General features: G+C 36.0%; 1 protein-coding gene across 1 annotated transcript in view; it reads right to left on the minus strand.

The window, feature by feature from the left end:
• LOC150100722 (uncharacterized) overlaps nt 1–12,115 on the minus strand; it is a 189,671-nt gene that overhangs the window by 32,759 nt on the left and 144,797 nt on the right. Inside the window, exon 6 of the mRNA XM_090401870.1 lies at nt 3,330–3,439. Coding sequence (XP_090257996.1) covers nt 3,330–3,439 — 110 coding nt within the window. The remainder of the gene's footprint in view (nt 1–3,329; nt 3,440–12,115) is intronic.

The raw sequence follows: 12,115 nt of genomic DNA on the forward strand, positions 1-12,115 counted from the left end.
GATAAAGGATGAAACCAAGAATATAGTTTCTTGAAATCTTTAATTTATCATACTATTACCACACCCATCCCTCCCTAACCTTACAGAATCATATTTCTGTTTCTGGTATTTAGGGTATTGAATTCTACCTATTGCCAACATCTCCAATACACTAAACACCACTCCTCAGATACTGACTCCTCTATAATTTTTCTATCTCTGTCATGGAGGTGCCATTATGCAAAAGAACACTCCTATTCCTAAATTATCCTCTTTCCGCTCCCTTGGCTTATCTTCCCAGAGATGAGACTTTGGCCAGAGGATGTGTCACGTAAACAGAGTGAGAGAGGAAAAGTTAGTAAAATATGTGTTTGAGGCCAACATGGCAGAGAGACCAAGATTCAGATACATTTATGCAGTCAGAAGTACTTTGAAAACTGGAATAGAAGATATGACAAAAAAACAAACTAATGTGCAGGAAAATAATTGATAGGAAGTTAATAATAATGTAAGCATCGTCATTTTATAATTATATCATCTGAAAAAAAAAAAAAAAAAAAAAAAAAAGATTTTTTTTTTTCTCAGATGATACTCCAAGGAGCCCTTAGACTCATCGAGGGAGGCCCTAAACATCATGTCAAGAACAACTATTCAGCATTTACACAGTATCTATCATACTTTTGCTTTGAACTTATTTAGTCATGGCCCCCACAAAAAACTCTGGCAGCTTATTCCACTTGTTCACCATTCTCCAAGTAAAAAAACCTAGTTCTAACATCCTTGCTAACTACACTCTTGCTCCGTTTCCATGGATGGCCCCTAGTTCTCCCACCACCAGACCTGTTCTGAAAAATTTCCTCTGAATTAATCCTGTAAAAACCCTTCAGTAATTTGAATGTCTCAATCATATCACCTCTTTTCCGCCCATCAACCAATTTCTGTAACCCACTTGATCTTCAACCTGTTCTCGTTAGGTTCATTCCATCACCTATCATCTTGGTCACTCACCTCTGGATCTTCTCTACCTACTCCCCATCAAGAAGAAACCCTACTGCCAAGGTCTCGGCACAGTAGTCAAGATGGGGTCTTATCAAGGTTTGATAAAGAGGAACAATAACTTACTTGTCAATGCTCGTCAATAGTATACACCTACTCTACTGTAAACTGCCTTACAATCAAATAATTTATTATTATGTTTAGCATTCCACACCAAACATCAAAACGGGGAATTAAACAATGAAATTTATTTGTGCTTATAGTCTCAGAGGAAGGTAAGGAAGAAGTGAAGGAATTTGTCAAGTCATTAGAGAAAGCAGTTGCCATAAAGAACATCTGGTCCCTATTGGTGCTCTAAAGAACAGGGTAAGAAATTAATCCTAGACATAAAGAAATGTTCTGGCTGGAAAATTAGGAGAAAAGAGCAAACACCTATTTTTCTAACAATATGTTCAAAGAGATGTGCAGAAATTCACATAAAGATAGGACAAAAGAAATGGAAAAAACCTTAGTGACTACATTATTATTGATAGTGATATTGTTATGCTGGTTTAAGTTACAAGAATATATGTGGGATTTGAAACTGGAAGTGATCACCACTTAGTTTTAAGCAGGATAAAAATGAATATCACATTGAAAAAAAAAAAATGTAAGAAAGTTTTACTCAACTATGCAAACATCATTCAAGAAAAAATGAAAGTTTGAAAAAAAGAACCAAACCTTGGAGATTCAGTGGCAGACTCTGATGATGACATTGATTGCTGATGGAAGCAGTCCTGGAAAAGAAGAAAGAATATCAAAAGTCCCTAAGAGAATACAGAAAAAAATGTTAGAGAACTAAGCTATGTATAAATGTAGCTAAACAAAAGCCATGAGAATATTGAAGATAAATATCAAGAAGATGGCAAAATGCTCTTGAGGGTATTGAAGATGTTGGCTGCTTTTCATCTTTCATCAGTCTTTATGCAAATATTTTTCCTTCTCATATGACCACCCCAGAAAAAGGCATGTTCTGCTAGTTCTGATGCTTGATCCATATAGCCAGTATCCTTTCCATTTTCTCAATTGCATGCCATTGAGATTTCATTACTCTGGTCATGATGAGATTCATAGATGAATGATTGCTCTTGCAAATTATATCAGTCATTATTACTGTAGATTACCCAATCCCGTGGCCCTTTGAATGTCAATGCTTCATTCACCTCTATCAAACCGATTCAGAACTTCCAACTTCACTGCTGAAGAATGGAATTTCCTAGGCCTTTTATTTACTTGGTCTCAATTCACATTCTTCTTCTTTTTTCTCTTGCCAGACATCTTGCTTGAAGGGTGCAGAAACGTTTTTTTAAATATACAGACAATACTGCATAGATCAATAAGGCAGTAGGAATATAAAATGGCCACTGAACCACTGAACACAGCGGATGGGGGGTAGGAAACATGCACTGAAGCTTCCACACATTGGATAGGAAACAGCAAAGTCTTTGTGTACTATAATAATGAGACCACATATGTGAAAACGCAGATAATAAAATTGCATATAACGAGAGTTAACTGTATTGTGTTCCTGTGGAATCTGTTATGTAGGAAGACAGGCTACTTGGGAGGGCCACAAAAAGCATATTAATTAGGTGTGCTTTTTTTCCCTCCATACAAGTTAAGGACAGGAAGTTGTTTGCCAACAAGCAAGAATGTTACTTAATAATTACATTTTAAATTTAAGGAAGCTCTAGAGATGATCTGATAACCAACAAAATACAACAGAAATCAAGATCTTATTCTTGACCACTTATAAACCTCTTTTATAATAAAAGACAACTGAGCTTCACAGAGTTAGGATATGATATGATTACTATGGTAATTATCTCAACAATGCCTGCATGCAATGTCTACTGTTTATTTCTATTTTAGATTCCTTTAAATTTTGTTTTAGCCTTTGTAAGAGGTAGTTTGTTTATTTCCCTTTCTGAAGAAGCACACCAAAGAGTGTGAGAAACTAGTAGAATTAATTTAAAAAAAATTGTGTGTGAATTTATCAGATATTATTTCATACATAAATTTTTTCTGCAATCATGTTTCAAAGCACTTTCTAAGGGAGAAAAAATCAGACAATCAAAAATATTATTACTCACTTTTGATGAGAGAATGGAATGATCAGAGTGTATAGCAAAGCTGCCTAGGCCACAAGGCCAATGAAGAAATATCTGTTCCTGTTATCAGTTTGAAGGTTTCCCCTCTGAGCACCTGACAAGGAACTGGAATCGCCATCCAAGTGACAAAAAAAGCATGTTATACACCTCTTAGTTAAAAAGCAATGTGAACACAACAGAATGCAGAGTATATGAAATACTTACCTTTCTTCTATATTCATCCATAGAATGTTCATACTGTAATTTTGCTTCTAACTGTCTTTCAACATATGGTGCCTTCTCCTCATCGGTCATATTACGCCATCGTTCTCCACCTGAACAAAAGCATTTAAAAATCTAATGTCATCAGAATTCTGTCTACATTAACAAATCCATACTGCATTAACATGTTCAATGTCAAATCAACATATAAATTGTATTGTGTGGCTTATCTATGGAGTGGGGTGGGATGCAACAAACCATTACATGTGCTTTCTAAAGAAACCAAAGTTATGTTGTAAGGGGAAAGACTTTTTGCATTCTGGTTACATAATTCACCAATAATTAAAAGAAATTCTATAATTGCTTGTGTTTTTAAATCTCTAAAAGTGTATAAGTATATAAATATACTGTAGGATATCTACATTAAAATTCAGATATACCACAAATTGAAAATATAAAATTAATAAAAATAGTTAGTTAAACATTTGTTACTTACTGTATGTACAAGCAATATATTTTGATGCTTTTTTGTTTGACTGAAGTTTTGCTTAAATATAAAAATAAATTTATTTAAATTAGATGCTAGAGCATAATTATAATTTTGTGTGAGCTGTTAAAGTTTGAAATGTCTGTGCTGTTTATATAGATCAATGTTTACAAAAAATTCATTCATAGCAAAATTATAATTAAAGTGACTTTAATTATAATTTAATTACAAGACAGTGTTCAAACCAGTTTTAACTTAGGGATCTGAGAGCTGGGTCAGAAGTAAAACTTGACCAAAGACTAGAGACTGCAGATCAAATCCTGAGAAAGATTAGAGGTGTGAATAGATGGTATCAATAGCAATATCATATTAAAAATGAGAATATTAGGAAAGAACTTGACATGGTCAGCATCCAGGAATGCATTAGCAGAGCTAATCTCAGGTGGTATGGTCACTTAAACAGAATGGACAAGGAAAGATCAGCAAAGCAAGTGTTCTCTGCCAAGTTGGCAGGAAAACAACCCAGAGGAAGACCAAGATATAGGTGGATTGATACGGTACAAAGTGCCTTAGATGATAGAAATATAAGATCTGATAATGTTGGAGTCTTGACAAGTAACAGACTGATTAGGAGGAAATTTGTAGATAGGAAGTTAGTAATGTAAATTTTTCATGTAGTACTATCATATCCTGTACACCCCTTGAGGGTACATGGCATGAATTGGATGATGATGATAAAGTGACTTTCCTGTGCTATGGAAAGAACTTTATCATTGTTTCAAGCATAGCACTTTCAAGAGTTGAACCGTTCAAATTCGAGGGAGTAATTTACTCATGACACAACTGACTGGATTACCTGAATGAGAAAGTAGCAAAAAATATTCCCACACACAATACCAAGAAGAAAGTTCACAATTCTACTGAAAACACTTGAAATGTCTGTCATATATTGCTGAATGTTTAAAACTGTGCCTGCCTGCCAGTCATAAATGTGATACATACAAAGCAGAGCCCAGCATGAATATGCTGAACAGAAAAATTTCACACACTTATTCTACTACAAGTTATCCAAGAAAAATATGAAATTTAATATTCCTTTTAAGGAAATTTTGGCATTATAATGATTGAGATGAGGCAAAACTAAACGATATTGTGAATATAAATCCATCCAATGTTACAGCATGTGATGACTGATGAAAGTCAACTAAATTCAATGAGTATTGTGTCTGTATGTACATAAAAAGTGCACAAATGAGCCTGGAGCAACTTTTGGCACATGAATAAAAGCATAATTTTACTTTGCCTAATTATGCTATTAAAATGGTCCATTTGATTTGAAATGAAATAAAAAATTTTAACGTTGTTTTCCCTCCATACACACCTTTATTTTTTTTTTTTAAACTCTCAGCTTCTGTGGGTGGGAGTTAGACATAAATCATTTTTGCAATAAAACAGTTCAATTATAGAAAGAAAAAAATTTTCAGCCAGTCTGGAACCTAAAACTGGTTCATGGATGAAAATTATTGCATTGCGAATATACACATAAATACAGAGTGAGCAAGTTAGTTGCACACAATACTTGGACACTGCACAGAGTTTTTTTTTTTTTTTTTTTTTTTTTTTTAAAGAATTATCATGATGCTTGGGACTAATTTATACAGGGTGTCCCAAAATTCACGCAAGAAGTAATTTTGATAGAAAACACAGGTTTTTAATTAAAAATTGTAATTTCTTATTGATTCATAAAGTATACAGTATAGGGTTATGCATGGAATAGCATATCGGGTGGCCTCCACGGCTTTGCTGGCACATACGCACTCTTTTGTCGAAATTTTCCATGACCGTTTTACATAAATGTGGCTGAATTTCGTTGATACAGCGCTCAATTTCCTCCTTCAAGGCGTGGGTGGTCATGGGCTTGTTGGCATAAACCTTAGACTTCAAAAGACTTCAACGGCGTTAAGTCATGATCTGGGCGGCCAATTCTGATCACCAAAACGAGAAATTACATGACCAGGAAATGACTCATGCAGTAATTGAATTGTTTCTCAGGCTGTATGGCATGTGGCACCGTCTTGTTGAAACCACATGTCGTCCACATCCATATCTTGCAATTTAGGAACAAAAAACTGGATTATCATGTCGTGATAGCGAGCACCATTAACTGTTATTGCCTTACCAGCCGCATTTTCGAAGAAGAATGGACCGATGATGCCTCCAGCCCAAAATCCACACCAAACAGTGACACGTTGTGGATGCATTTGTTTCTCAACAATCACTCGTGGATTTTCTGAACCCCAAATGCGACAATTTTGTCGATAAACGAAGCCATCAAGATGAAAATGAGCCTCATCGCTGAAGATGATTTTGTTCGAAAAATAAGCATCCACTTGTTGTTGTTCCATAATCCATTCAACGAACTCTCTTCGCTGTGTGTGGTCAGTAGGCTTTAGTTCTTGAGTCAATGGAACTTTGTAAGCATAAAGATCTTTTGTGAGAATACGCTGTAGAGAGCTTCTCGAAATGCCCAATTCAAGACCACGGTGAAGAATCGATGTGCCTGGACTCTCAGCAACATTCTCACGAACTGCTTCGATGTTTTCTGTTGAGCGACTTGTTGAAGGACGGCCAGAGTGTATAAGATCACTAATTGATCCAGTTTCCTTGAATTTTTTAATTAATCTTTTTACAGTTGATGAAGTTAAATCACTATTCCGACCATATTTTGTAAGAAAATTGTGCAACGTAGCTGCCAAACCTTCATTATTTTTAAAATATTACTCAACAATAAAAATGCATTGTTCTTTCGTGTAGCGCTCCATTTTTAATAACCCTGAACTGTCAGCTGTCACGCTGTTTTTTTTTTCTCGTTGGCAACACTTTACTGCACAAATGGCGCTAAATTTAAATCTTGTGTGAATTTTGGGACACCCTATATTATTTAAAAAGTATAATGGTGATAATTATGTAACAATGTGATGAGTATCTCAAATGTTATACTGTTTTATAAAAGGTTTACTCTTTATTTTAATATTCTAGACCATCGGTTCCCAACCGGTGGTATGCATACCCCCAGGGGTATGTGCTAGGCCATTCAGGGGTACACGAAAAATAATCGGTAATGGTAGAAAAAGAAGTAAAGTAAACAAAATGCAAAACGTTATTTAAATTAAGGGGATATTAAATCCCACATTGTTTTAAAACCGAATAAGAAACTCAAAGATTGGAATCAGAGAGTGTCATGCCGAATATAGTATAATAAACTATAAAGGTATCGGTGATTACTAGTGTGAGCTAATGCAAGTAGTCCTAGAATGTAGTACAATCTCGGGCAACTCGCAGCAAAGGTGGTAAAGTTCTGATCGCCATTCTTGGTATTTTCCATAATGTAAAAACACATTTCCTAGGAAATGTATGCTGTTATTACATTATGGTGGAAGGTCACTACCCAGACCGGTTTCAGCCTTTATTGAGGCTTCATCAGTGATTAGCTAGACCAAATTAATAATACCAAAGGGTATAGCGAAAAGAACTTATATACTGCAAAACGTTACTTATGGAACAATAAATGTTAAGTTTGAATCACTGCTAATGAAGACACTTAAAAACAAGCTCACATTAGCGAATGATGATTGGTGAGGGCATGGCTATGAACCCCTCCCCCAAACCACTCTTCTACCAGTCATTAGTTATTTTAAAAGCAAAGGGTACAATTTATGGAAATGGGTTGAAAAGGGGTACACAAATGGAAAAAGGTTGGGAACCACTGCTTTAGATATATAATTTGAGTTTGTATAACTTTAAAAGTGATCCAACTATGTGGCCAAATTTGAAACAGAGTGGCAAACTTTAACAGAGATTCAAAATACCAAATTTCATTAAAATCTATCTAAGACAGTGCAGAATTATCAATTTCAGTTTGAATCATTTTACTAGTAAAAGCAACCCAACAAAAACTGAAAGTGAACCACGTGGACTCCCGTGTATATCCAAAATATCAAAGTTTATATGAGTTTTGTCCGTTAGAGCAAAGTTATTGCAATATATAATTCAACATATGTTGCCTACTCACTGAACAACTGCAAATCAGAGGAATGGCACAAAATCTGAGATGGTTGACAAATTTTTTTTCAGGATTCAATATTATTAGTTACTAAACTATTCACAACAGAAATAAAAAATAAATGGGGGGGGGGGGGACAGAGAAAGAGAGAGAGTGAAGAATAAATGTGAATAACTTTTGTTAAACGAACAGGCACTTTTAATGTGTCCAGACAAAAGAAACTGTAAAATACACTAAAAAGCAGTATATAATATAATAAAAGTAGCAGTTCATTCAATAAAAGCTTTATTCACATTCAATTTTTTTTTTCTTTCTCTCATCCATTTATTGAATTAAAAAGATTTTTTTTCATAATGATGATGTGAATGTAGTTTAGTAACTAACATTAACAAATAATAATAAAAACTTAAGTCCATCCACAATAGTATGTGGCTTTCCACATTTGGCAATTAATTTTGCAAGTTGTAATACACAAGTCCCTTCTCTTGTTGGTTACTTTGTTTTGCAACCAACCCTTTTAAGTCCAGGACAATTTTTAAATTAAATTTAATCTTTAATTCACGAAAGTGCTCAGCATCCTTTTTTGCTTTATTTGGATGCTTTGTTTTTAAATGCTCAATCATTCTTGAAGGCTTCATTCCTTTGTTTGAGAAAGTTTTTTCACATATTAAGCACATTGGTAACTGCTCATTATTTATAGACAGAATGACTCCATATTTTAAATATTCACTTGAATACTGACAACACTTTTTCTTTTTCACTAATTTTAATGGGCTACAGTGCTACACAATATTAACGAAGTGAGCCATATGATACCATGGGCTAGATGCAAAGTACAAACCAGGGTTGTGAGATGGGCATTTGAAAAAGTAGCAGATAAAGCTTATAAAAGTAGTGGATTCTGCTAAAAATAGCCCAAATTAATTATTTTCATTCACTGTAGAAAATTCAAAAAGTAGCCCAATTACTTAACTTTCAATGTAAAAATTCTAAAAACTAAGTAGCAAAGAAATTTGAATAGTATTGCCAAATATACAATATTCTGAACAGTGTTGCCAAACATGCAATATAAATAGGGATACTAGATTAAGTACGGAATTTTTTGCTTTTATTATATTAGTAGTATTATAATGCTTACCCCCCCCCCGGTTAACGTTCACAGCGCCCAAAGGGGGAGGTGCTATCACCCAGGTTAAGAACCACCGATTTACACTGTTATAATATATGCCGATAAAGTGGTAATTCAATAATTCCAGTATATCCTTTGCAACAGTCACTCTGCTGCCATGACTATCCACCAGTGTCAACCTGCCATAATCATCTTCCCTTTTTCTTGCCATATGAATGCCTGGCACCTGTGAATAAGTTACGTTAAACTTGTGCTCCCGCAATTATCGTAATTACAAGTGTTTTTTGTGGAAAATAAGCAGCAAACGGAAAACTGACAGATGGTACTAAGGAGCCAATTATTTCAGTACAACTCGTAAGTACCCTTAGTTCATTAAATCAGCTATTTTTTTCAATTAAAAAACAGCCACGTGAAAGCACTATGCCTACTGTGCAAAGTAAAGATGGCAGCAACAAAGGCCAACAACAGAAGATTACCTCTAGTCCCGTCAGCGTAGTGTCGCAGATCGCCAACAAACCAAATGACATCATGAAGTGCCGCAACTGTGAAACTGAAGTTAAAGAAAGAAAAAACGGTATATTGTGTGATTTCTGTTTCAACTGGCTGCATACTTCCTGCACGAAAAAGCTTTTCGCTGATCTCAACCAGCCCTACTTCTGTACGATGTGCCTCCCTTCCATAAAACAGCTACTAAACCTAGGCAAGAGAGTTGAAAACCTCGAGCAACGGCTTAATACCATGACAGATACTTTCTCCTCCAAAATCAAAAAGCTGGAAACTAAGCTCGAGATACCCGACGACCAGTGCACCGTACCAGCTAACGAACTTCGTGAACCAATTGCATCTACGGTACACAAGTTACTCGAGGCCAAAAATAGGAGACTCAACGCCGTTATCCTGAACCTTCCGATGGAAAACGATGAATCCTTAAAAAAAGACATCAGCAAACCAGCAGGAGAATGCAATTTTGATCCCCAAAATATCGTTAAATGCCATCGTTTCAGACCCATAAAAAAAGAAAGGACAGAACGAACTTTCCACATCTCGTAAAATTGACCTGCGACACACCAATAAACAGATCCAAATTTATAATGCCGATAAACAACAAGCTAAAGGACATTTTTCCCCAGTCGCGCATATGTGCTCGACCTAGTTTAACCTTTGCGCAGAGAGAACAAAGATGCCAACTCCGAAGACAACTAGAAGAAAAACGCCAAAATGGAGACAACAAACAAGCAAAACTCGTGCAAAAACCAAGTGACTCCACTAGTAGCCACCAAGGAGACCAGTATGCAGACATTGCATAGGAAATGTGCAAGACCCTTGCGGTCAAATTCATGCCTCACAGAACCTTGCATGTCCACTTCACCAACAATCGTGGCCTCATACTCTTTTTAACAGAAACTCAAATCTCACCTTCCCCCAGCACTATCCATCTCAACCTCCCTAACTATACACTATTTAACTCCTTTCGATCCAAGGGTGGTGCATATATCTGCCCTGACATACCCTGCCAGAGAGCACCTAACCTAGAATCGCCCAACTTTGACCGTCTTTGGCTAAAGCTATCCCTCCCCCACTCAGTCAAATTCATCTGCTGTCTCTATAGCTCTCCTAATACCACCAATCATTCTGAGCTCTTTCATTTCCCTCCCTAAAAGTTAATTTTCTCCAGTCCCACTCTCCTAACAGCAAAATCATCCTACTGGGTGATTTTAATGTCCATAACACCAATTGGCTATCCTCTTCCAGTTATACAGATCCTGCAGGCAGAAATGCTGAAACATTTGCCATCACTAATGACCTTACACAAATTGTTCAAAAGCCGACCAGAATACCAGATAACTCAAACCACTCCCCAAATATCCTAGATCTCTTCCTTACTAATGGCCCTCCAAATATGTAGTGAGTGTAGCGAGACCCCTGGGTAATTCTGACCACAACCTAGTTCTCATCTCCCCTATGCAACAACGCTTACACAGTCACTCCCACACAAGAGTAGTTTGGCATTATAACAGTGCCAAATGGGACAGTCTCCGAGACTATTATGCTACAACTGGCTCAAATCAAGAACCCCATCTTCCTTCAATGCCTATACTGAAGCCCAAAACAGATGCAAGAAAATTATCAATGCTTCTAAAACAGAATTTGAACGGGCAAAAAGCAGGAAGCTTGCAGCCTGTCCAAATGGCAGCCATGCCTTTTGGTCTCTTGCCAAGGCAACTACTCCCACCTCTATCATACCCAGATGGCTCAATTGCAACATCATCCACAGAAAAACCTAACCTCCTGGCTTCACACTTTGCCTCCAATGCACACATAACTGACAATGGCAATGCTACAAAGAGAAAGTATATAGTCCTTGTACCAACCACTGCTCATTTAGTATAACTTCTTAACATAAAGTTCTCCTTTCCTACCATTTCTTTTCCCCTCATACTATTGTCTATATCTACCTCTTTTCAATATATCCTTACAATTCATTTTGAGTTATGTATAACTCAAGTGATGTATAACCCACCACATCATGAAAGTTTCTCTTTTGTTGACAAGCATCATGAAGGTAAGACATTTTTTCTTTCTTTCTTTTTTAAATATTGATTTAATTTAAGCTTGGTGCTCTGGGGTATTAGTGACTACTAACCTTCTAATAAAAGTGAAACAATACAGCTATTTGGCAGTGATGATCATGCCAACTAAATGAGATGATAGAGAGAAATGTAGAATCAAATAAAGAAGGAAAAATTACTTTCATTCATCTGTGTTCTGGTCAAAAGATACTAAGAAACATAAATCTATAATTCATCCAATTGGGGATACAAATACAAAACTTGGATATGTGTGGCAGGGTTGTGGTGGAATTTGGTCCAGGAAATGTTAATGGCCTCTCCAGAGGCCTGTATGTATTTAGACTTATTTGCTAGTTTAAATTCATTATGTTTAATGGAATGAATACAGCACAGAGAAACAATTAACCAGGAGTTTAATGGATCCTGTATTTCGTCTCTGTCACAGAGAAACCATCAGGATACAATCTCAAATTGTAAAAGCGCACGCACACACACACAAAAAAAAATTTAAAAAAATCATAAGAGGGATATTCTCTGTGG

This window comes from Typopeltis vanoorti, chromosome 12 (assembly GCF_054136105.1).
Source record: "Typopeltis vanoorti isolate ZY-2024b chromosome 12, IOZ_Tvanoo_1.0, whole genome shotgun sequence".
Classification (NCBI taxonomy): domain Eukaryota; kingdom Metazoa; phylum Arthropoda; class Arachnida; order Uropygi; family Thelyphonidae; genus Typopeltis; species Typopeltis vanoorti.